The sequence below is a fragment of the Leiobunum rupestre genome, chromosome 4 (assembly GCF_980474605.1).
Source record: "Leiobunum rupestre chromosome 4, qqLeiRupe1.1.hap1, whole genome shotgun sequence".
NCBI lineage: Eukaryota > Metazoa > Arthropoda > Arachnida > Opiliones > Sclerosomatidae > Leiobunum > Leiobunum rupestre.
Window position 1 is genome coordinate 30,675,330 of NC_143387.1, and position 27,127 is coordinate 30,702,456.

Below are 27,127 nucleotides of genomic sequence, written 5' to 3' on the forward strand. Positions count from 1 at the left end.
GAATAAGAGCGGAGGCATCTCCCACCGACACCCTACCTACATAGGTAGAGTGCCTAGCCCTTAAGAAAAGGCTCCTAAACGGGAACGACGAGATTCCAGTGGGCTCCACAGGGCCACAGCGCCTCATAATAAAACCCGCTCCCCACAGCAGGCTACAATAATATTTTTTCTGTGTGTAACAACTACATTCCGTAGGCTATATACGCTACTTACAATTGTTAGAGCCTAGCGCCGCCGATCCAACGCCGCCATCGCCGATATTTCATCCGGCTCTGAACCACCACCGCCGCGCTGAGTCATTTACTTTTTGGCGAGCTGCCACCGCCGCCACGGATAAATTTTGATCCCACCGCCGAAAATTTTAGTTATTCTACGTAACTTTAGTTTTTCCCATTCAAAAACATCCTGGAATTTTGTCTTTCCAAATTTTCAAAAGGGGTATAAAGTATTGCCTGTTTGCGCCACCGCCACCGAAAAATATCAACGCCGCCGATAATTTTTGAAAAATCGGTGCTATGCTCTAACCATCTGTTAGAAATCCCATGAAAGAATGCTCTATAGCAGGGGTACCCAAATTTCCAAATTAAAACAACGCGATTTTGAAAGTCAAGATCACCATTTACAAGATCGAGATCGCCCTGTTTATGGAAGCTATTCTTTATTATAAGGTTTTAATATGTTTTCGTGATATACATTTTGAAGGTCGTTATCACCCTTTTGAGGGTCGATATCGGCATATACTAAAGGTCGCCCATTTGGGCACCCCTGCTCTATAGAATATTTCCAGCTTTGAAAAAAAGTGGTTACCATTTACTATCTCGAAAATAAATTTGACGAACTGAGTATTTATTGTAATTAAGTAATGATTTGCCTAATATACTGTAAAAAGAGATAAAATTTAAAATATCCTCACGCTAATTTAATACTTAGGCTATTGGTCTTGTTGGACCGAGACGAGCCCGTGCTCAGTAACTTGTGGCATTGGCACTCGAGCTCGACACAGAAAGTGTCTAGCCGACGATTTAGTATTGTCAGTCGCAGGGTGTGTAGGTCCGGAATCTGAAGAAAAGACTTGTGAAATGTCACCGTGCCATTGTAAGTCAAGAATAAAATTCGAGGAAACCAAAACGTGGTTTTTAAGTTCCCCAATCTACCCGAAATTGTCGCATGCGAAAAAAAACTTTTTAAACTATGTTAACGGCTTAATTTCGCAGGAAAGAAATTCTAGTCCTTGGAATGAAACCAAATTTTTTGTTTAGTGAACGGTTTTTGCAATTTATTGATTTCTATAGCTACTCAGCATTTTTATTGACATTGAATTTAATATGAGTTAGCCGAGCGTTGGTGAAGTCTAATTTTTCTTTTAAAATGAAATATCTTTTGAATAACTTCAAACGTTGAAATAATCGTCAGAAAAATCACCAAGTATTATCGTAGCTGTTGATTTTTATAAAATATCGAAAAATCGATTTATTGGATTTAAATTGATGGTTTTATTTTAATTGATTTTTGGTTTTATTGATTTTTAAACATTTTGCGGTTTTTTCCTTGACAAAGTGATTGAATGTGATAAGTTGCACGCAATGGTAACGTAAACTAAAGTTCAAATAATCATAATTAAAATTAATTACTTCTTGTAAATTAGTTAACAGAAACTACTTTTATAAATTTTCATAAATACATTTAAAAAACTATACAACTTACCGCCGGTATTACCCCGCCTTAATATATATAACGTAAATATCCTTGCTCCAATATATATATATGTATAAATTATATATTATATATAATTAAACATAATTAAATATAAATAAAATTAAAATATAAATCAATATGATGAGGAATTTCACCCCACACTATGGTATTTTCCCTAAAACCTACATGTTTCAAACGAATTAAGTTGAGCAGTATAGTAAAATGTATACTCCTCCCTAAGAGATTTATTATATATTTCTGACTATATGTTAAACATGTTAGTCAGATTCTCCTGGAATTAGATCCTTATTATCGGAGGTCTTCATCATTATGGCCTACGCCAGCGCCCACAGCCCGGACAGTTGACCAAACAGCTATGGCAGCAAGAGAACCCTACTGCTGACGGTCACCCCTTCGACGCAAGCCGCGAAACCCAGCAAAATGCGCAACAATGGGATGACCACCCCCTCACTTCGCGCAGAGCTGTGAGAATAAGAGCGGAGGCATCTCCCACCGACACCCTACCTACATAGGTAGAGTGCCTAGCCCTTAAGAAAAGGCTCCTAAACGGGAACGACGAGCACACTGAGACCCAGCGTAACCCGGCAGAAATGGCACCGAAGATTCCAGTGGGCTCCACAGGGCCACAGCGCCTCATAATAAAACCCGCTCCCCACAGCAGGCTACAATAATATTTTTTCTGTGTGTAACAACTACATTCCGTAGGCTATATACGCTACTTACAATTGTTAGAGCCTAGCGCCGCCGATCCAACGCCGCCATCGCCGATATTTCATCCGGCTCTGAACCACCACCGCCGCGCCGAGTCATTTACTTTTTGGCGAGCTGCCACCGCCGCCACGGATAAATTTTGATCCCACCGCCGAAAATTTTAGTTATTCTACGTAACTTTAGTTTTTCCCATTCAAAAACATCCTGGAATTTTGTCTTTCCAAATTTTCAAAAGGGGTATAAAGTATTGCTTGTTTGCGCCACCGCCACCGAAAAATATCAACGCCGCCGATAATTTTTGAAAAATCGGTGCTATGCTCTAACACCTCTTCGGCGATTTTTGTTAATTGGAAACAATTTTGGAGGACCAAAAAATTATTTATTTATACTTTAAACGTTGAGGTGATTTTTGACGTTTGTCTTAATCCACCTCACGGCCTGCCAGTATGCTCCTCCCCTTAAAAACGAAACCAATAGGCTACCCTTACCAAAATTAAAACTGTAAAAAAGACTGCCACAGTCCCAAATACATCCTTAGGTCAGACGCAATTCGTACATTCTTTTATACTAAATTTAGATTTATTTTCGGTTGCACGATAGATATCAATTTTAGTATTAAATAAGTTTGTATATACAAACTTCGCTAAGACGTTTTTAAATCTGCCCCATTCCCAAGTACATCCTTAATTAAGTTTTTATTAAGTCGTAGATTCAAAATTCAATTATTTGTGAATACCTTTACCAAAAGCGAAGTTGTAATTTTAAGTATAAAAACAGACTCCTTTTAAGCTGCCCCGGTCCCAAATATATCCTGGTTTCAGAGTTAATTGATTCTTATTTGGAGTGAAAATCGAGACTTATTTAAGATTGCTATATTTTGGTTTGTTTAAGTTTCAAACAAGTTAGCAAAAAAAAACTTGTGTAAGACTTTTTTGAAACTGCCACATACAACCTTATTTAAGATTTACTTCAGCTCTGGGAGACTCCTAATAACGGTTAATTTCAGTTTAATTTAAGTCTGATATTAATCCTCTAAATTTAGTCTTGTTTAAAATGAAAAAGAAGGCTGGTTTAAGATTAAATTTAAGCGTATATAACAAGAGTTATTTTAAACTTATTACTAGTTGCAAATATAATATTAATTTTATTCTAGATTTTATGCAAAATAATGCATATGTTAGTCTCAATTTAAACTGCAAAAATAATGCATATGTTAGTCTCAATTTAAACTTCAAAAATAATGCATATGTTAGTCTCAATTTAAACTGCAAAAATAATGCGTATGTTAGTGTCAATTTAGACTGCATAAATAATGCGTATGTTAGTGTCAATTTAGACTGCATAAATAATGCACATTGTAATCTCAAATTTAACTGCAAAACTAACGCATATTTAAGTCTCAATTAACATTGCAAGAATGACATCAAATATGGCCTTCATTTAAACAATTGTTTTTAATATCTTTCAAGATATTAACTTCAAATCTATAAATACGTGTTTTGATAGCTTGAGAGCACATTTATTTCCTACAATACTCATTTAGAATTTAACTGACACTGGACGTATAAAACATGAAAGCACACTCTTGAAGCCATTGATCTTCTTAATTGGCGAGAAACCTAAAGGAAACAATACTAATATTTGGGTTTCGAATTCCTAAGTATAAAATAAAAACAAATTGGATTTTATAACACATTTTGTATGGGCCGCCGTTTATATGAATGAACATTCAAATAATAATTTCTTGAAATTAATTGGTTTTCTAGGAAGGAACTAACAATGTAAGTTACACGATTTAAAGCTAATTTATACCAATAAGACATTTTTAAGTCCATTATGAAATTTTTTATAGGTTATACAAAAACCGTTTCGGTTTTACAATTTTTGCGTTTAAATAATAAATCATAAATGGTTTGAATTTACCCACAAAACGGTTTACGCAATTGCAATAAATGTAAAGGCTCAGAGGTGTCGAGAAGGGGATGAATATTAAGTTAAGGCAAAGGTACGCCCAAAGGGGGTTGGGACACGGAAGCCCACTTGTCTACGCCGCTAGAGCTTCACGGCAGTGGCGTAGCTGAGAACTCAGAGGCCCCCCCGCAAAAATTTCTATGAGGCCCCCCTTCTTAATTGTTTTATGGTTAGCGCCCCTCCCCCCGAAGCTCGAGGCCCCCCCGCACCGCGGGCCCTGCGGACCATCAGCTACGCCACTGCTTCAAGGAAATCTTAAGGCACAAAATGAAGAACAATTGCTGTAACTAACAAATTTTGTTGAAAGTGCCAAGAGAAACATTTTGTTAAATTCATTAATTGAGCGTCAAAGTTAGTTTTATAAATAATGTACTGCCAATCTTATATAAAGAATATTTCAAAGTTTAAATAAGGATATTTTACACGGCATATTTTTATTTCATTTATGTTATTAAGGCTGTATTTTTAAATCTAATTCAAGAGTCTTTCATATCTTATCTTTTGAGATTTATGTTACAGTCTTATTTTACATTACATTTATTTTTAAAAACGCTGTAATGCCAATCTTATTTTAAGACTACTTTAAGTTTAAAACAAGGATATTTTACACTGTATATATTTATTTCATCTAGATTCCTAAGTTTACTTTTAAAACGAATTCAAGATTTGTTTTGGTGTTCATTTTTAAGATTTATGTTTTCCTAAAATACTCATCTTACAGTGTTATACAAGTCTTATTTTACACTTGATTTAAACGGACATTTAGCTGAAAACAACAGTCGTATTAAAGAGCTAATAAAATCTTTTTGAGTGTCAAAATTGGTATTTAAAAATATAACTTGTTGAAGGCTTAAATAAACCTAATTTAACGTATATTTAAATATTACAAAAAATTATTTCTTAAATAAGATTAAATCCCAATTGATCCTTATTACAGCCTAAAAGAAATCTCCTGTTTTGGTAAGCGGAACCTTGCAACATTATCGAAGGGAATTAAAGTTAATAAAAGATGGTTTTGACGAAGAATTTAAATATTCAAATTAAAATTTTATTATTATAATTAGACGTAGTACATGGAGCTAAGTCAACTCTGTGACTTGGAAGCCCTGATATTTTTATAACTTAGGTAAAAGAGAAAAAAATATATACAAGAGAAAAGAAAATAAAATAAAATAAAATAAAATAACATTTTTAAATTATAATTATAATTCATTATTAAAAATTAGAACTTTTAGTTTCTTTTAAACACTGGTTCTTTCATAGTAATACTAATATTGTGTACAGCAATGTTTAATAACTTAACACCGCTATACATTAGCGACATTAATTTTTTAGTGGTTTTACATAGGGGTAGTTAAAATATATCCGTAAATCTTGTTTTGACTTTTTTTATTTTCAACAACAATTTGTTTAGCACCGTGATAGTCATTATAAAGGAATAGGGTCGTCAAATAATTATACAATGGTTTTATAGTCATAATTCTATCTTTAGAAAAGAGCTCATTAGTGTGTGATAAATATGCAATGTTTGATTCTAACAACCAACAGTATTAATATTGTTTAAGACCAATTTATTTTATATTTTATCGTATATCGTAATTTGAGACTGTACTAAGGTTAAAATAAGAATAAGTTACACCGCGTATTTTAGTTTTCATCTAGGGTAATTAAACCTTTTTAACCTAATTCAAAACTCGTTTTAAGCTTAACTTTTCAGATTTATTTTATACTGAATGGGCTTTTATTACAGCACTATTTTCAATCTTATTTAAGACTTGAGTTAAACCGAATGTGCACTTAAACGTCAGACACATTGAATAATAAAACAAGTCTTATTTGAGCCTTAAATTAAATAATAGAAACGCTGTATTGCAAAACTATTTTAGGGTTCAAATAAGGAAAAATTTACACTGCGTATTTTAGTTTTCAAATAGGGTATTTAGACTTTTTTAAACCTAACTTAAGACTTCTATTAAGCTAAACCTTTCTGATTTATTTAATACTGAATATACTTTTATGATAGTATTATTTTAAATGTTATTTAGGACTTGAGTAAAACGGAATGTTTCTTAAAAATCAGGCTTATTTAAGAATGAAATAGGTCCTATTTGAACCTCAAATTTTATTCTAAATAATTATAACTTACGCTGCACATTTAAGGTTTTATCTAGGGTATTTACACCTTTATTCAATATAATTAAAGGCAGTGGCTGCGCAGTCGGTAGGTTCGGCAGGCTATAACTTATTTTAATTTCACTAGGGACCCCGAATCCGAAATTGGTAATGACACTTTATTATTATTACATCCTCGATCTGAAAATTTAACTTTAGTGGTTGATTGAGGATCAAATTTATAAATTTGTTGGGGATTATATTATTGCCTTTAAAACATAAAAGGGGCCCCATAATTGACAAAAATTATTAACCTACCCCTAAAAACGTCCTGGCGCCACCACTGATTAAAGTTTTTTTAAACTTAATGTTTCAGATATATATATATATATATATATATATATATATATATATATATATTATATTGAATTTACTTTTATTACAGACTTAATTTGAAACTTATTAAGACTTCATTGAAACAGAATTTTAACTGGAAAAATCAAACAAATATAAGAGTTCAGTTAGTGTTATTTGAGCCGCAAATTTAGGATTGTAGACCATTGGACCGAAATCCCATTCGACCGAATGTACCATTCAACCGAATTCCAATCGACCGAAAACCGCGTTTTGCGCGGTTTTCATTCAATATACCGTTAGTGATACATATTTTTATATCGTAGGTTACGTGACGATAGTATATCTAATTTGGACTAAACTATGTCTTAAATATTTATTATTTCGTACCGACGTGTATTTTTAGACCTTTTTCCCTTGAAATTTTATATTTTCCGGGTTTAATTTTGGAAAATAACCTTGATAAGACCCGACGTTAAATAGTTGCCTACCATATCTAACCTAACCCAACCCAACCTAACCTAACCTAACCTAACCTAACCTAACCCAACCCAACCCAACCTGAACTAACCTAACCTAACCTAACCCAACCCAATCTAACCTAACCTAACCTAACCCAACCTGAACTAACCTAACCTAACCTAACCCAACCTGAACTAACCTACCCGAAGTGAAAACGAACCAGATTTAAATTTCCCGCCATGTTGGGCTATAAACGAAAATACTTTTCGGTTCAATGGGATTCGGTCGAACGGGATTCGGTTCAATGGTATATACAACCCAAATTTAGTTATGAAAACTTTGTATTGTCAATGCTATTTTAAAACTATTTTATATTTAAAATGATAATATTATACCCAGTATTTGTTTTCTTTTTTAGTGGTTAATAAGGCTGAAGTATTTAATTTTAAAGCTGTATTTATCCTTAAAATTACGTTTATTGTAGTCTTAAATCAACCATTTTCTTTCAATTTCATCTGAACGAAATTGATGCTGTCAAATAAGTCTTATTTGAGTGTGAAATTTACTCCCAAAACATTAAATTTATTAGGTTAACATAAGTCTTGATTAAGTTATATTTAAATGTAACAAATAAAATTTGGTTACGATATTTTTGGCCGACTTATTTATTTGTTAAATAAGACGTAATCCAAATGCATCCTTATTTCATTCTTAAACAAGACTAATATTTTGGTATGGGTAAGCACCTCATTCGTTACTTAAAACGTATGTCATTGATCCTCTCAGCATAGTCAAGTATAAATAAAAATATGCATGGGGGTACTCTTCAGGCCTAATATGTTTTATTATTGGACGTTTGAAGTAGACGTTTTTGAGGTTGCATGGTACTTTTTTCTCTCCGAGCATGACATCAGGGGGAGTCAAAGATAGGATTGCGTAATCGCTATTTCCACTGTGCTTACAGGAAAACAAATGTTTAGAGAGAAGCCATAAAAGGTTCGGTTTTAATGGTTTTATTTTTAATATATTACGGCAAATTTAAACGTTTTGGCGGGAAATTATTTATTTTAATTAAGAACTTATAACGTTATTTTAAACGATGTCTAAAAATAGTTTTCATCCCTTAACGAAAACCTGTCTCCAATATCCACCGAAGTTGCATATATCTTTAATAATACCTTTAGGGACTGTTCTCAAATTACATAACGTAGTAAGGAAAGAGGGACGTTTGAGATAAATATGTTATGTCCGGTATCAGAATTTTATACCTGAAACTAAATTAAAAATTATTTTAATATTTGTTTTTCTTATTTATAACAGTTAGATTACTTTTCTAGATGTAAAACAAGAAAAATAGATTTAATCTTTGACGTATTTTAATAGTTTTAAGGCTTATGGTGCCATTGTAATTGAAGGGGGTCAAAGTATTTGTATACCGTAATTTAAGTTGTGGGCTCATTCCAATTGTTCCTCTTCATTATAAGAGGGAGGTAGTTGTATCTAGGGTAATAGGTAAGTCAAAGAGAATGGATGAATATGTTTTTGGCAGGTAGTATAGGTAGCATTCTCGTGAAGTTATAATCATGACTACAGTGTCAGAACTGTAGGAGCAAAAAGCCTACTCAAAATGAAATTCGTGGTAAAATACGACCTGGCAACTACTTTAACAGCCTTGAGCGTGTTTACTATTAGTTCGTAGAGCCTCTGCATGATAACTGTTAAGGCCTACGTGCAACATGAGTTATATTACATTTATACAGTACATATCCAGTGCGCCGAAACCTTCCGATTGAGTGACTGAAATTTGGGGTAATAATATTTTTCATTAAAAAATAGATAAGTGTTTTTCGTTGCATGCGGTCGCGCTGATATTATTATAAGTAACTTTAATAAATATAATTATGGTATATTAATAATATTAACCTAAATAAGTTTGTGAAATTCAAGTGGTTATATGTTTTACGCGTTAAAGGGAGCTGTTGGCTCGCGTTACATGCAGGGCTTGCCACCACCTACGCATTGTAACCCGGCCACCTGAATTAAAGGCTTCAAAAGTCGCTTGATGACTTAGGCCTAAGGTGGTGCCTTGGGTATTAGCCTAGCTGATTATTATTATTATTATTATTATTATTATTATTATATAATATTATAATCCTGTTCCTATACTTTTCATTTTAATTGCTTGAAACATTCGTCACAAGTTTCCACTTTGTTTTCAAAGTAGTCGTATACGTTCGTGGTGTTATTTAATTGAGGAGCTTAGAGTATTTGTTACGTGATAATGGAAGTGGGTTTTTTCTAATGTTTCCTCGCTATTACGAGAAGGTGTAGAAAAAGTCTAATTTGTGGCTAAGTTTCCCAAATCAAATTTTATTATCCTTAACGTATTGAAGATCTATAGATTATCAGTTATTTCAGAAGCATATAATGTATCTTTTGGGATTAAAGTACCCCATTATATGCAATGAAAATTAAACGTGTACCTTCGTAAGTTTGAAGACTAACGATGTAAAAAGTACAAAGCATTACGATATTTATTCAATTGAAGCTCTTCCGCTTTTTTAAATGTTTCCCTAAAATATATAGGAACCAATTTTTAAAACGCATAGTGAAGGTAGATGTTCTAGTGCATAACTTTAGCGGGACAGGGAGATTCATCAATAGACGGGTTAAGCCACGGGTCTTTCGAAAAAGTATAAGGAAACTTGAAGGAGTGTAGCCGTAGCTTCATTGTGTACGTTTTCAAGGGATGGCTTAACATTTATATTATCTCTGTGAGGTATAACATGAAATTTTATTACATTGAATGCTTTAGTTTTCGGTAGTTTGGCTTTGTATGGTAGATACTTTGTTAAAAATTAAGTCCGGTACCGACAAAAATATTATTGGATAGGTTAGGATTCAGTGGAACTATCCCTTCGGTTATATCAGTAAATATTAATGTTAAGTATGGTTTTCGGGGTAATTTAAGGGACCTCAATGTTCGTGGATTTATATTTCCGCCTGAAAGTCGACATAAAGTTCTTTAATTTAAGTCCGATTTTCATGAAATTTATATTTTTGAATAGCTGTGATTTCCATATAACCTAGAATTGCAATTACGTTGCTTAATTTTAATTCTAAGTAAGGTTTTTTGGACAGCGTATACGTACCCTCCTCAACTTCCAATGTTTTGGAAATACGCGTGCATGGTTATAGAGACTACTAGCCGAAAAGCCCGCCGTACAGGCTTGCCCTCAGCTAGTTGTGTGTTTCAAGGCACTCCACCCCAGTACGCCCCCCCCAACCCCTTAACCCATGCGAGAATTTCCGTGGCACCCTTTACTCCATAGTCGAACCACCGCAGTAAGTCCTCCTCCCTTTTTTCCCAAGTGATAATTTCCGAAGTACCCTTTACCCCATAGTCGACCTCGCCCCGTAAGGCCCCTTCCCCCTTTTTACCATACGATAATATCCATGGTACCCTTATCCCCAAAGTAGAACCACCCCAGTAAGGCCCTTCCTCCCCTTTTCCCCATATAATAATTATTGGGTACCCCCAGTAAGGCCCTTCCTCCCCTTTTCCCCATATAATAATTATTGGGTACCCCAGTAAGGCCCTTCTTCCCCCTTTTCCCCCATGTGATTATTACCGGGGTACCCCCTCCTCATTTTCCCCATGTGATAATTACCGTTCCTCCCCTTTTTCCCCATGTTAAAATTACCGTCCCTCCCCTTTTTTCCCATGTTATAATTACCGTGGTACCCTCCACCCCCTTTTCCTCATGTGATAATTACCGTGGTACCCACCTCCCCCTTTTTCCCATGTGATAATTACCGTGGTACCCTTTTCCTCATAGTCGAAGCACCGCAGTAAAGCCCCCTCCATTTTTTTCTCATGCGATAATTACCGGGGTCCACCAGTAAGGCCCGTCCTCCGCCTTTTCCCCATGTGATAATTACCGGGGTACTCCCCATTTTTCCCATGTGATAATTACCGTTCCTCCCCTTTTTCCCCATGTTATAATTACCGTGGTACCCACTTCCCCCCTTTTCCTATGTGATAATTACCGTGGTACCCACCTCCCCCTTTTTCCCATGTGATAATTACCGTGGTACCCTCTCCCCCTTTTCTCCATGCGAGAATTTCCGTGGTACCCTTTTCCCCGCAAAAATCGGAACGACCACGAAACCCCCCGCCCTTCCCCGTTTCCGACACTCACAGGCCTTCTGAAACTATCCCATACGATCCCCCCCCCTCCGAAATTCCCAGTGATAAGAGAGAAAATTTCGGGTGTATTGCGGGTTGGGACAAACACGGCCCAACTCTCAGGGGCGACAGATTTTGAGAAAATAGATAGTCGAACCACCTCAGTAACAAAGCGTTATATAGTCTTTGCTCAGTAACGAAGCGAAAGGAAGTCTCGGTTTCCCTCTTTCTCCTTGGCTTCAATTGGAAGTGCAGAGTGGAAAAAAGGTTATCTTGTGTGGTGAATTTAACGCCCATCACGCGCTTTGGCGATCAAAGCATCACGATGAGAGGGGTAGGTTGTTAATCGACTTTTCTCTTGAGCTCTTAGCAATTCATGAGGGTATTTGCTGGTTAAGGACGCATGGTCAACGTCCTGGTGATGGTGCAATGGTTTTTACAGATTATCTTTTTGCTATAAACGCAATAAGCAATCATAAAAACAATCATGGTTTATGCCATGATATCCGTAAGGTGTTAAAACGGATGGAGACTCAAGTCAACTTTACTTGGATAAAGACGCACACTGGGTGTGCAGGGAATGAAAGGGCTGACTTTCTTGCAAAGTCAGCAACCGATCTTCCAGAGGAGAAGGAGATGAAGCCAACTAAGTTGGTGATTAAAAGGTGGCTCAATGAGGTGACGACTCAAAGGTGGCAGGAGTCGTGGGATGAGAGTGAGAAAGGAAAGGTAACTAAGAAGTACTTTCTTAAGGTCAATGGTAGCTTCAACACGAACTACTATTTGACGCAAATCCTATGTGGACATGGTAAGTTATCACTTTACCTGTTCAACTTGGGTCATATCGCCCAAATGCATATGCGGTGCTCTGGAAGCAGACTCATTACTATGTTCGTAATTGTCCGAAAACGAACCATTTGTTAAGGAGACCAATCCACGAGAATGGACTCCATAATCTGGATAACGAAACGATCAAAGATCTTGAACGCGTAATGCGTTTTATCGTTGTGAATTTTGACGAACTCACGAGTGAGTCGTGAGTAGGTGGTGCAGGTATACGGGTGTATACTGTTTGGTGTACGTGTTTTAGGAAGCGTCTCCTATTTTTGTATACAGGTCGACGGCTCGGCCAGGACAAATGATGAGTAACCCCTGTAATGCTTTGGCGGTGCACGGGGTATATAAATACAACAATCTGATGTCTCCTTGGCTCTGGTTTTGCTAGTTTCCTCCCTCCATTCTGCTTTATTTTCCTTTCAAATTGTCCTCCATTGGTATTTATCTTTCTTTTATCAAATATTTATCTACCCCTGTCATGTACTAGTTTACGAAGCAGGGGTATACAAATACACTAATTAATATTCCGCGCGTCGCTTTTTCCTCACTGCCCCGCCTTTGGCTTCATGACAGACCAAGCAAACATCCCAGAAAGCTCGGACGTACGAGTCTTACGACCAACGTACCAAGCGCTCATAACACTCTTTTACGAGCGTATCGACCCCCCTTTACAATCTCCCATGTGGCGGCCGCCACCGCCGTACTACCTCTGCCTCCACTATTGATTTCCCCCCCCCCTAACGGGTCAACTCCCCATGTAGTCAAGCTATGGATTCCCCCACGAATATTCTCCGTAAAAGAATCTATAGATACGCGAATTTCTCTTTGGCATTTTCCAAGCCGTTCTAATATGACCCAAAGTAACAAATAAGTGTGACACTTATCGGAGTAATACGCGATGCTTACAACGTATGATCTGAAGTAACAAATAAGTGTGACACTTATTGGGGGCCGTTCTAATACGACACAAAGTAACAAATAAGTGTGAAACTTATTGGAGGCCGTTCTAATATGATCCAAAGTAACAAATAAGTGTCAAACTTATTGGAGGCCGTTCTAATATGAACAAAGTAACAAATAAGTGTGACACTTATTGGAGGCCGTTCTAATATGACCAAAAGTAACAAATACGTGTGACACTTATCGGAGCAGTACGCGATGCTTGCAACGTATGACCAGAAGTAACCAATACGAGTGACACTCAACGTGTGACCAGAAGTAACCAATAAGAGTGACACTCAACGTGTGACTATATAAGTAACAAATAAATGTGATACTCAACGTCTGACCAGAATTAACAATTAAGTGTGACCACAGAAGTAACAAATACGTATAAGTGCAAATAAGTATGGCCGTGGATATATATTGGTTATGTCACCGGCGTTGCAGGTTGCTGTAAATAGCTCAAACAAACTTAACACATCAGGAGGATTGTGTGTATTCCGACCGTCGTATGTCTTGTTCTTGTTACCGCCGGCATTATCAGGGTGGGTAAAGAATGTGACTAGATAAACGGAAGGTCTACTTTCGATATTTCTTCCATTATAAAACACGCGTATATTTGTATGAGATAATTGGTAAAAAAATATAACATTTACGTTATTATTTTAATTATACTTTTATTTCTAATAATGGTTTTCGAGTAATACGCCCTCTTCTTCGAACATTAAAAATTCATAAATTATAATCATTGTAATTTAAAAACTACACTTAAGGAATTCTAATGTTAATAAAAAATTAACGAAATAGCGAAATATTTAATCACTTTCTTTCCATACGGCATGGGTATTTAGGACTTTTAAATATCTATATACAATTAATATTTCCAATATACAGGACCATGAACAAATTAACGTTAGCTAAGAATATTTAGGGTCAACTATAGATTCTGCTAACGTGATTTTGAAGGAGTAACAGAGAGTCTGCGACTACGAGCGATGTATCTTCCCCCTTTAGCTGGGAAAAGCTAAGAGGCGGGGTTTTTCTTCCGTAAAACACGAGGTGAACAGGGCGCTGCCTTCTTATTATCAGTTCACGTTCATTTATTCTTGACAGCGATGACTAAGAAAAAAAATCCTATTTTTTCCAGAGTAAAACTTTGGTATCATAATAAATATGGAATTATTACTTAAAAGTATAGGAAGAAGGAATCATTGATATAAAACGCTTTAAGAATACTTATTAAAACAACAGCTTTGAACGGATTCGAAAGTCTTATTCGCGTAATAATGATTTTTCCCAAGGTATTTTTAACTATTTCATTTTGTAAACGTCATACTACTGGTATAATAAAAACAAAACACGAGATTAATTTCGAAAAAAATGGAATTGTAATGTACATAAGGGAGATTATGAATGTTGACATGTAAACTTAATTAGTTTGTTTTAAGCCATTTCTACCTAATTCCATTAAACAAATGTTACAAATCAAACTACTGGTATATTAATAAACAAAACACGATATTGCATTTTTTTCAATTTGCGAATATTTCATGGGAAATTGAATGACGTGATATTTATTGTTTATTTCTCATAATTTAACGCGACGGACGAATGAAAAATTGCAGTTCGTCGACGCTCCTCCAATAAAAAAAGCCAGGCCCCCTTTTCGACTCCTTTTCTTTGTACGTAGTGGATATAAAAAATTGTTTCATTATGAAAATATACCTAATACTACAAAATTTCGAAATAACTCGGATTTTGGGAAAATAGTTGCTTAACGATAACTGACAGTTGTATTTTTCGTTTTTCCAGCTACTGGAGGTAATACGAAGGGTAATTCACTCTCAAGACCCTTTCAATAAAGAGAGTTCGCAGCAGGAGATGGAAATCGCAGCCGGCTACGCTCAGATTCTCCATCTCGGACAGTTTCGCTGATTTCCACAAAATTCTAAATTGAAGGGAATAATTTATTTTTTCTTTAAAGCTTGGGAAGTACTCGATTTCAAGCGAGAAACCACCCCTCCCCCCCTCCCCGGCCGTATTTGCCCCTGCGCTCGGCTTTGGTGGCACTGTAAAAGAACCTTGGAAAGTAAAGAAGTAGACCTTCCTAGGCTTTTCCCTTCTATTCCGAGAGATTTGTGATAAATTGGAGCATTTCGTGTAAAGAGTTCCAAGGAGTGAGATCCCACGCGACTACGGACGAGGCGGTGCTGACTTTTTATTATTATATCAGATTACGGGACTTCTTAAACAAATAATTTTTTTATCTGTTAAAAGCGAACTAAATTTTTACTATCCGCGTTAAATTTAGTGCGTTTCGGCTCGTAAAATGCGGTTGCCTCAAAGTGAAGGACTAGACTCCGAAGAACAAAATCAATCTTACCAGCAAAATCGAGTTTTATTTGGCTTTCAGAATTTCAAAGAATTGACAACTGAAAAAGGTAAATCTCGCTTTTTATCACTCCACCTACAGTATTCTGAATATCTTTTCATATCGTTACGGTTAAATCGAGGAGCTGACCCCTTCCTAAACATTTATACACCGATTACAGCCTTGGGTAATGCTATTTAATCTGTAATCATGTACGTAATCACTTTAGTAAACTCAAATTTACCGGCTTGTACACCGATTATAGAGATTGATCAGCCCCTCCGGTTAAAGTGGTAAATGTTTAATAAGAAAATACTATTCTGACCTCGGCCGAAGGTTGAAACCAAATTTCATTATAATATATATATGTTTTTTATGGTCAGGGTGATTAATTTATGTGTACAGAAAGATTGATTGACTCAAGAAGTTTCTTATGTGATTGAAAAATTGTGTAGAATTTAAGGGAATGATCTGTACTTAAATTTGTAACATCTTGTTGGTTAACAACTAAATGCTGAGTAATTTGAAACTCTTTACTCTTTAATTTACTAAAGTTTTAGTGAGGTTCTTTTTATTCAATTGTATTGTGTTCGAAAGCGTAAAATGAAACTTGTCTATAGCCCTATTAAATTATAGAAATATTTTCGTTTGCATAAAATGGGAAGCTAAAATTAATTTCCATCCACTATGATAATAATTTCTGTCGCTTTTGAAATGAATTTACACTGAGAATTTTCATATATCGGCAACGCTCTCGAGGGAGAAAGTGGCAGACCCGTTGGCGGAGTTAGATTATCCTTCCTAACTTCCTTAGACCTTTTTGGCTTATAATCGCAATTTGTTCTAGCGTAAGCTTTTAAATAAATGAAGTTTTCGTGAATTTGGAAATAGGTTTGCGTGATAATGACTTTTTAGCTTTTCGAGCTTCTCAACCAATTGAAACTTTAAAGTTAATTTTAGTATAAATGAAATTAAAAAAAAATTAAATTACGAAAATTGGCAACTGTAAATTTAACTGATTTAAATGACTAACTTTTAAATTGATATATAATAAAACAGTGGCTATCCAAGTATCCATCGCCATACCGAAAAAGTGTGTTGGCGAAGTAGTTAGCACTTTCGCCTCGCAGCAAGAGGAGCCGGGTTCGATTCCAGTTTTAACTTGGGGCATTGGGTGAAACCTCGGAGTCACTCCTTCCCCGATGAGCTTAAGTTATATCCCTGCTGGTTAGAGGTGTTTTCCCTCGAGCTCTGGGGTTTCCTCCTTTCCATAAACACTTTCCGAGGTTGACGGTAATAGTAAGGGTACGGAGCTGTTGGCTCGCGTGGCATGAAGGGTTACCACTATCTTCCTAGCAATTTCACCCGGCCGGCGGTAATTGGCTTCACAAGTCACTAATTGACTTATGCCTGTGTGGCTCATTGGGTATTATCTTGGCTATTTATTATTATTACCTTTAGGCCATGCAATAATAGAAGTAGTGAGAGCGCGTAGACAGCGCCTAATTTCTTTAAGTTTAGTCCGATCAACAAAAAATGTACTTTTCACCCCTTTTTATCGGGACAAGGGATGGATGTTAAAGGTCCACAGAAGAGTTGATTCTAGAAGAATTTCGCGTGATTTTTCGGAAATAGTCGGAAAAATTGAGCAAGATTTTGTTAAACCAGCTACAAAAACTACTTTAGCTGCAGCGTAGATGACTATGTTTATTTGGAACAATCCTTTATCGAACATTTACAAGGTAAATTTGTGAGCCAGCCACTGCCTGCCAGATATTTAACTTGCCATCTATTTCCTATTATTCGAATACAATAATTGAAAACCGCCGCTTACCGCATGATAAATGGTAAATTACTGTTTAAGTATCGTAAAAGTTTAATAAATATATAAATAAAGTAGCGCTTGAGAAAGCAAACCTTATCCAATAAAATTGAACATTAGAGAGTCTATAGAAATTGTGAAATTAAAAATTGCTAATCGACTTATCAACAACATTGATGGCCCCGCCCAGGAGATTGCTATGCACTATGTACAGTTACTCAACCAGGGGAATATTGTTTTGGTATAAAATGAATTTTTGTTATTCTTCTACCTACACTCGAACTGTGTTTACTCTGTTTCTGTCAATAACTCTCGGCCATAGATTGTCTCTAGATTAGTTTTGCCTTACGACGACGCCAGTTGTAGCGCCGAAATGGCCGTAGCATAGCTTTTTAATAAAGTTTTATTGTACAACAGTGGTTCTCTGTTCTTTAGATAGTTAAAGCAAACCTTATTCGGTTATTAATAACAAATTTATTTTTCAAAAATAACCTCTATTAGATCACGATGATCGTCGAACCAAAATGAACAATCAAATAATCTCGTTACGCGTTTTATTCTACAAGCTTAGTTTATCATTTATCTAATCCTTATGAAACATCTTGTTGCTACCGGTTAGGTAAACTAGCAAGAATGTAACGGAAATAAAATTTTATGATTTTTAAAGGCTTAATTATTATCTTTTGTTTTCTATAAGCTAACTGATTATCTGTTAGCTATCTATTTTATAACTGTTTATCTGAAAGCTATCTCTCGTAGTGTTGCAATTATTTTTAAGGGTTTCGTGGTTGACTTTTTTCGTTCCTTTGGTTGCTCAAAGACTTAAAATTTCTGATACATTTCAGTTTTGAGCCCTCTATTCACTATTATTCGAATAAGATAATTTGAAAAAGAGTTCGTCAAATTTTGATATCCAACTTCTTAAAAGAACAAAAATAGTTCGAAGCATTTTGGATGTACTTCCCTATGACTAGTCCCCTTGGCTTAGAATTTCCCGGAACTCCTTATTGTGAAATAAAGCTGACCCGCTGAGACTAATAACAATTTTAGCCTTTTTTGTGGCCTTGTTTGCGTGACTTCCTTTTGGGACAAGAGAAATTGTTATCGTAAATACGTGGCTTACTATCGTAAACCACCTTTTAAATTCACTAAAAATGTAAGTCAAGCTGAAACCATTATCTGGCTATGTTAAATATCTTATCGAAGATGGTTTTAATGTTTCATCTTACGTTTATGTTTGGGGATTATTAAACTCTATATCCCTGAAGACTAGCTTTAAATTCGGCCATGTCAAGGTTCCAAAGATATAAAGATAAAACGGAATTTTTAATGAAATCCAATTGTAGTATTTAGGTGAGATGTTTCGTGGCGTTACAAGATTTTACTACTTAGCCTAACGTTAGATCGCAAAATTAACTTATAACGGCTAATTAAGCAATACCACTACTTAGCCCTACCATGGACTAATTAAATGAAAATACAATTTCATCGAAGGGCCATGGACTAATTAATTAGTCCATGGCCCTTCGATGAAATGGTATTTTCAAAAGCTATCGAAACATTGCATCTAGGAAATTCTCCTTGTTCGCCATAAAAGCAAAAGCTTGATTTCGTCATTTAAATTATTTTGACGCTACTCTTTCCTGACGTACGCGTGTATAAAAATTGAACTAAAATTCCTTTTGATGCGTTTAACAGAGATCCTGTCGATAATTGATGATCCCAATGCGCAAATCGGGAACGAACCATCGAACGGCGCCGCTCCGAAAAACATGAACGAAGTCTCCGATGTCACGGACATAGTCGGATCGTTCGGCGTGTGGCAAATATTAACGCTCATCACCGTCATCTACATTGAAATCATAGCCGCTGTTTACAATTACGCCAGCCCGTTTCTGGCACCCAACATCGTTTATTCCTGCGACGCTAACGCCACCCTCCACGGGAAGTTCCCCGAAGACAGTTACGAAGTCACCTCAGTCCAACAATGTTCTATTCAAATACAAAATTCAACGTCAATCGAATGCACCCACTGGAATTATTCTCACACCCTCTATATCAGAACAGCCGTAGAAGAAGTAATTAACGACCACCAAATTTCAATTCACTTACCTCATCCCAAATAAAATTTATCAACAGAAGTTTATAATGCATCTCTTACGAGAGAACTATCCATCTACGCCATTAAAATGTTACGTGTACCTTTGCAGGTTCCATTAGGCAGTAATGTGTGCACCTCGTAACGGCATTTTCTGTTATGTAAAATATAAAACTTGCACTGCCTAGAGATGCTAACTTATTTAGAATTTGTAGGATTTCACTATATGATTTTTACCCAGCATTGTTTAATCTTCTGTAACGTTTTATGGAAAATCAACGGGAGCCTCCGAAGGTATATGTTACAAGCGAATATCGTTAGCAGTACAGGAAAAATAATACTTCATCTTCTAAGAGATCTATATTATATACTTCTGATACCAAACATATCTTGAACAAATATATTTTCAATAGTGGGATCTAGTCTGCGATGACGCTTGGCTGGTGAGTTTTTCCAGTACCATGACGTTGTTCGGGGATTTGGTGGCATCCGTAGCGCTTGGACACTTGGCGGATATGTAAGTTGTTAATAATGCCTTGAGTGCTCTATCTGATCGCCCCAAGATAACGTTAGGCCCAAGACTAAAAAATAAAGGATCACTGAATAATTAGCAATGTTAGTTTAAACAACCTTCAGGGCTGTGGTGGCGGCATTTGTAAACATCTCTACGCAATAAAAACTATATACAAAAGCTTAAAGCCTATCACGTAACGCCTCTGCCACTAGAGTACGCGTGTGGTGCATTGCCATTTGGAAACTAATTACGTGTGCAGAGGCGCCAAACATTTCTAAAACCAAAGGCAAAAGCGGCCAGATCTGCAAACGTTGCTGTTCCACACCTAATACCTGAGATTATATTCCCTTTAACATTGACTTTGCCGTTACTTATTTGTTGGTCTAAGGTTTGATTATATTTTTCGTGGAGATTGAAAATGTAGTAACGAACTATTAAGAGCTGTTCACCAATTACGTTACTGAAAAAAATCGAATTTTTCAACACCGCCACTCATACTTGTAACAATTGGAAAAACCCTTACCTTAAAATAAAATAACAAACACTCAAACTCCCATAAACCATTTCTTCCAAAATTAACCCCGTTGGTTTATTGTTTTATCCCTAGAAAGCTAATTAAGCTATTATAAATGCGAAAAAAAGTAATAAATCGCGACTAGAATTTAAATATTTGTTAATATGAGGTTCCGTCATAAAATCCGTGACGTAAAATGTGAGCAACCCCTCTCCCCCTCCCTCTGTAACATTTAGAAACGCTTTAAAAAAACCTCACCCTTAATTAAATTAAGATACGGTAGCTTTCTGAAGGTATTTGACTAGTTGAGTTGGAATAAGAAAGGCTTTAATTATGGAAATAAAATAAATATTTGCCCATTGTATCTATGGTATTGCAGAATTGGTCGGCGAAAAACTCTGTGGGTCGCACTTTTCTTCACCGTGATTGCCCCTCTGGTGACGCTCTTTTCGAAAACGTACATCCAGTTCGTCATTGGCAGGTTTCTTTGCGGAGCAGCTGGCTACGGCTTCATGATCGTCAGTTACGTATTGAGTAAGTGGCAACATAAGTCTATATTATCGTTCTATAAGTGTCTCTCTTTTTGAAAAACATCACTGAGAGCTGTTTATTGATTAAAGTTTTCGGGGGAAGAAAATCGACCCCTATAGCCAGGGGCTGTATTTTAAGTGTCATATTCATGGAACAATATTATTGAATTTTAGTGGTATGCCTGAACGTTTTCCAGCGAATAAATGTTTGAGCCTTCTCTTAAATTTCAGTGATGGAGATCGTCGGAGTAAAAGAAAGGGGATACGTTGGAATAGCCGTGAAGTTTGGATACGCCGTCGGTGGAGTGTACGTTGGGTTAATCTCTTACTGGCTGAGAGACTGGTACAACATTCAAATTGCATGCACAATTCCTACCATCATTCTTCTAGTTTTATGCGCGTAAGTATTTTTGGTGAAAGTTCTAGTTTTCAGTAGCGCACCGCGTGGGGTAAAGCTACTGAAAATGGAAAAACTACAACAATTATGAGGGGAAAAATAAACTTAAAAAAATATAAGTTCCGCCAAAGTTGTTGGTCTTTTTATTTTTTCACGTTTAAAGTTATCCCACTACAGACTTACAACTTAACTTTATTACTCAACAACTTTGGTGAAAACTGAAATATAACCATTGCCACCGTGCTATTAAAGTGGCTTATCAAACGGGCTGGGCTTAAACTACGTCAAATGTAAGACGTAACGCGTTTTTCACAAATTCATTGGTTGGCTGTCATCTTCAAGAAACCGCGTAGTTTAAATTTTCTTGAAAGTTAAATATTTTACTTATTTTTAATATTTTCGGAAAGGTTCCGGCGTTTAGAATTAATAACTTCTGTTTCGGTTCTTAGGTTTATTCAAGAATCCCCTCGTTGGCTGTTAAGCGTGGGAAGAAGGAAAGAAGCGGAAGAAGTGGTCAAAAGAGTAGCCAAATGGAATAGAGCGGAAGTCTCCACCGGACTGTCGGAAAAAATTGACCAGCTCGAAAAAATTATCAAACTGGTGCTTTATTGTTTCAAATTGTTAAGGCAGCTTTTCCGAGGGGTCGGTCATTGAGCCAAATCCCGTACAAGATTTATATTAAAATCCACAAATCCAAAATCCAAGAATTTCGCTCCCATAGACTTTGTATGACAAATCCACGATAAAAAAAACTCTCACACCAAAGAGGCAAATGTCCGACCCCTCGAACTTTTCACTAGAATCAAAACGCCGCGACGACGAGCGCACAAGCAAAAAAATTGTTGGATCTAATGGAGATATTTTTATGCGAAGCTCACCGTCACCTTGGACGAATAAATACGGGACGGCTCGCCGGTAGCTTTGTTCAAGCTTTTCTCTGTAGTATCAACTTTGAGGCGACTGGACGGTTAAAGGGGGGGGGGGGCAAAAAAAGGGGGTTTACTGGGGCGTACAGGTAGCGCCATCTACTAAAACTTTTGGATGTTTTATTTTGACTATTGCGGTGAAAGGAGCGTCTGTATTTACGTCTAAACTGCGCAGTTAAGGCCTCGGTTATTTGTCAGGCTTCCTTTTAATACACAGATCAAGTGGATCAGTGTCACCAATGTTTGTTGTTTATTTTTCTACGAAAGTAAAATTAATATATTTATAAAAGTAATATTTACCACAATCTTTCGTTTAGGAGGCATCTAAAACTATAACCTGAACTTTAAGCAGACTACGGAAAGGCTTCACTCTAGCATGTGACCGAAACAGCCTATCACGAACTTGCCCCGTTTTTCCCGCGCACCACCAATTGAGAGAAAGAGTAACCAAGCGGTCGCATCAAACTTCGTAGCGTAAAATCGTACACGTAAGCCGTCCCGTATTTATTCGTCCAAGCCGTCACTGCGTTTTTGCGCGAGTGAAATAGTCTTTAAGGCGATTATAACTCTAGCAAGTAAGGTCATGTTTCTGTCAATACTCACTCGTGGCGCCACATTCCAAATATCCACAGCGGCGGCGATCGGAAAACATTCCTGCGGGGGCCCGGGCCAGTATTGTTTTATCCAAAAATTCATATACTTAAAACTTAAACAAGAAAATGTATAGCTCTAAATTTTTATACATAGTTTGCATCCCTACGTCATCAATAACGCAGTTCCAATAAATAGGTAATATTTGTAATTTGAGGAAGAATGAACCGTACAATAACGCCATTTTGCTGGTTTCAATTGTCTGTTTGCGGATTTTAATTATTTTAAAATGATTAATAATTTAGTTTCACGTTAAAAATGGTTACCAGCCTTGTTAATAATTGTTCGATTAGTTCAATTAAAACCGAAGGTAACTGTAAAAGGGATCACCACAAAGGCCTAATTTGATAAACTTTGTCAACCTCTTTTCGTAGATATTCCTGTCGTCATTTGCTATTTATTTAAATAACCCGGGTTTAAAATCTTATCTGGTTTTGCTTAAGGCCCATTACGATATTATTTTAAAAACATTTAAGCATATAAATCTAATTTTCGTCAGTTTTGTCGCTTCAATGAGATAACCAACAAAATGGATTCGTATTTAGTAGCTATCGGCGAAATATTTTAAGTTTTTGACCGCCCTCCCGGTTTCCACGGAGGCCATAAGCCCCTCCCTTCGGTGCAAACTATGTATTACTACTTTACTATATATATATTTTTTAAAGTGTTCTTTCTAATATCTCATCCGTCAATGAATACATTGATAATAAAAGTTAAGTCGATATCTTTAGAAAAATCTCTGTGTACATGGCTATTGGCTAGATAATGAAGTCTTTCTTTGCCACATACTAATGCTACAGGTATCTGCAATCTCACAATAACTTAATAATAATAATAATTAGCTAGTCTAATATCCAAGGCATCAACTTAGGCCTAAGTCATCAAGCGACTTTTAAAGCCATTTAAAAGACTGAATTCGGAACCAAATAAAGGCAGTGAGATTATAAATATTTCCCTGCATTACTATTTTTCCTCAATTTTATTTCTGTGGGGGCTCTGCCCTAGTTTGTTTTTCCCTGTGGGGGCTCGAGCCCCAGAGCCCTCACGGGATCGCCGTCACTATCCATCCTGCTGGGATTTATAGAAATAATTTCACGAAATATAAATTTTTTACTACGTTTTAGATTAACGTGCCACGAGTGAGTAATGACGGAAGCTTGACCTTCCTTGCTAAGGCTGTACCCTCTAAAACTTTAAACGGCAACAAACAAAATATTATGAAATTCGTTGTCTTTCCAGGAGCAAGAAAAAGCCGGTAAATCTCATTTCTCCGTTTGGGACTTGATGAAAACACCGAACATGCGATGGAAAACTCTCATTTTAATTTATACTTGGTACGAAATCTCGCTTACGTTCAAAAGGGCGGGGTGTTTACGGCTACAACCTCTTTAATTTTTTCGTTTTAAAACGAGGAACAGGTGCGTAACGATATTCATTTATTACGGCGTGACTTTGAACACTGGAACGTTCGGAAGCGACATGTTCTTCAGCTTCGTGATTGTTTGCGCCATTGAAATCCCGGCGCAAGGCTTGGCTTTCATCGGTGTCCGGTGGTTCGGCTGCAAGAGAAGTCTCATAGTTCTTTTCTTAGCTACTGGTGTCACGTGCTTCATTAGTACGTGCTTGGGAGTTGGTAAGTGACACCTCCTAAAATTAAGAGTAATCCCTGTATGTATTAATGAAACTTAATGTCCGTCCGTAATAGCGCCGCCATGGGCAGCCACGTTACTTCTGACATTCGTTAAATTGTTCGACGCTTCTTGCACTCACTTAACGTACAACTATTCGGCCGAAGTGTTTCCAACAACCGTTCGCAGCATCGGTATGGGAACGAGTAGCAGTTTCGCCAGAGTGGCTGCTATGATCTCGCCGTTCGTCAAAGAAATGGTTGGTTTTTGACTAATAGACAGATTTAATATATATTCTCAACGGGAAACAAACATTTAGAGCAAAGCCCGAAGATATTCAATTTTAATGCTTTATTTATATTAGATGACGCCAGTTTAAATACTCATTTATTACAGAAAATTCTTGTCTAACATTGTTTTAAGTGAAGTGTTTTCCAAATTTCTATTCAAGATAATTTAAAGTTTGAGGCAGCTGGTAAAATTAACGGTATATATAATCGGTATCAAGACGTTAGTCTTGATACCGATTCTAATGTAATTTTGGCAAACCAATATATGTTTATTACGCACTGGTTCCACGATGTTTCCATTAACATGATTTCCCATAAACGGTTGACATTAATTTTAGTCGCGGTTCAATATGGTAAAAATAATTAACGAATATTTTCATGAAGTAACGAATGTTTCAGGAAATATATTTCTTGTCCTATATCATTTTTATCGCAGGAATTTAATTAAATTGTGAAACTTAGAATTCGTTTTGCTATTTAATTGTAGGCGAAGTCGTATGGAATCGCTGCTCCTTTTGGGCTTTTCGGCATCCTTTGCGTGATTTGCAGCTTCTTTTTAGGATTTGAGCCAAACACCTTCCATAAAAAACTTCCCGAGACGTTAAAAGAAGGTGAAGACATTCCATTGTAAGTTTAAAGGTTTTTTATATTATTTAATTCTATCATACAAATGAGCCAAATCGGTTTACTTTTAGTTACAAAATTCTAAGTTATATATCAGGCGATCATATAATATGCCGATTTTAGTTAATTTTAAGCTAAAGAAATATAGTTATAGTTAGAAGACTAGGTTTAAAATGAACTTTAGTTATATTAAACCCAATCTGTAGTCTTATTGCGGATAATATTACGAAGTAAAGGTTTAAAAATGAACATTGTTTTACTAACTAGAAATCTATAATATTGTTCCATTTACTAACGAGTTGCCCGGTTTTGGAACTAAGGACCTAACATGCCTCAAAGATAGTTTAGGTCTAGAAGTATTTATTAAACGACTTTAAGGATTTATATTTTAACCCATTATAAAAAAATAATTTTAACCCATTATAAAAAAATAATTTTAACCCATTATAAAAAAATAATTTTAACCCATTATAAAAAATAATTTTGACTAACTACTGCGATTACTTTCAATTTTCAGGGTGCCAATGAAGTATTGGTACAGAGAAAGAAAACTTCCAGACATTGAAACCGTGGGTTATGTGAATCCCGATACCGAAGTATCGAAGTTTTAAAGACTGACGCCCAATTTGTATCATAGAATTGTACAAATAGTTTTAATTTTAACACGGGTTTTATTTTATTGACTATTAACACTTTGTATTTCTTCATTTATTTCAATACACAGACGTTCAAATCATAGTTTTTTAGCACTTGATTATTGTTTGTTTATTTGGGTGCCAGACGTGAAAGACGCGTACGAGTTTTTTATGGTTGGAAGCCTGAGGATTTCACTAAATAAAATATTTTTCATCCTTTTTTTAAATATTCAGTTTATTTTTAAGAAAACATATCGCATATTTTACGAAATTTATCGATTCAATGCAAACAAACTACATACCAACGTAAGGAAACTGATTTAGATGGTATTTGATGATAATAATATAGTATATTTGATGATAATAATATAGTAAAATCCTCTCAAATAGTTTCAAAGCTCCCATTTCGTGAAACAGGCACAGCAGGAAAAACTCACTACAGACCAAGTCTGTAAAGAAACCTGACTGTATGTGTGATGTGGATTTTGAGAAAGCCACTCTGGAGGATTCCTTTAAAGTTACGTCACAGTCCTTAAATAACGTATCAGGGCTGCTTTCAATAACTAAAAGGAAACTCATGATTGAGCATCGGGATAAAAAGTTATTGTGTGGGTATGCGGCAGTTTCCGTTTTTGCGTAACGGTTATTTCAATCGAAAACAATAAACCCTACAACAACCTCGTATGTCACGAATCGCATCCAAAATCATGGAAATGCCTCTCATCACGATGCTCATCCACGATATCGGCAATTCCTTTTTAAGAAAGCACTTTTTTTTTTTTACCAAATGCAGTCTACCTTTTGATAAGTGATGTTTGATACGCCGTAGCTAG

At 36.0% G+C, this 27,127-nt stretch overlaps 1 protein-coding gene across 1 annotated transcript; it reads left to right on the plus strand.

Annotated features, from left to right (window-relative positions):
- The first annotated feature begins 15,412 nt into the window (after window positions 1-15,412).
- On the plus strand, window positions 15,413-26,511 carry LOC149947457 (organic cation transporter protein-like). Its single transcript, XM_090172742.1, has 12 exons — window positions 15,413-15,501; window positions 15,606-15,735; window positions 19,186-19,565; window positions 19,999-20,102; window positions 20,993-21,147; window positions 21,375-21,543; window positions 21,990-22,140; window positions 24,357-24,451; window positions 24,536-24,750; window positions 24,823-25,004; window positions 25,523-25,662; window positions 26,177-26,511. The coding sequence occupies exons 2-12, from the start codon at window positions 15,624-15,626 to the stop codon at window positions 26,268-26,270; spliced, it is 1,797 nt and encodes a 598-aa protein (XP_090028868.1). The 5' UTR covers window positions 15,413-15,501; window positions 15,606-15,623; the 3' UTR covers window positions 26,271-26,511.
- The last annotated feature ends 616 nt before the right edge of the window (window positions 26,512-27,127 follow it).

Coding starts and splice junctions, on each gene's coding strand:
- LOC149947457 (XM_090172742.1), top strand. CDS start 15,624: ATGCGGTTGCCTCAAAGTGAAGGACTAGACTCCGAAGAACAAAATCAA. Junction 24,751..24,822: donor TAGTACGTGCTTGGGAGTTG/GTAAGTGACACC, acceptor CGTCCGTAATAG/CGCCGCCATGGGCAGCCACG. Junction 25,005..25,522: donor CGCCGTTCGTCAAAGAAATG/GTTGGTTTTTGA, acceptor ATTTAATTGTAG/GCGAAGTCGTATGGAATCGC.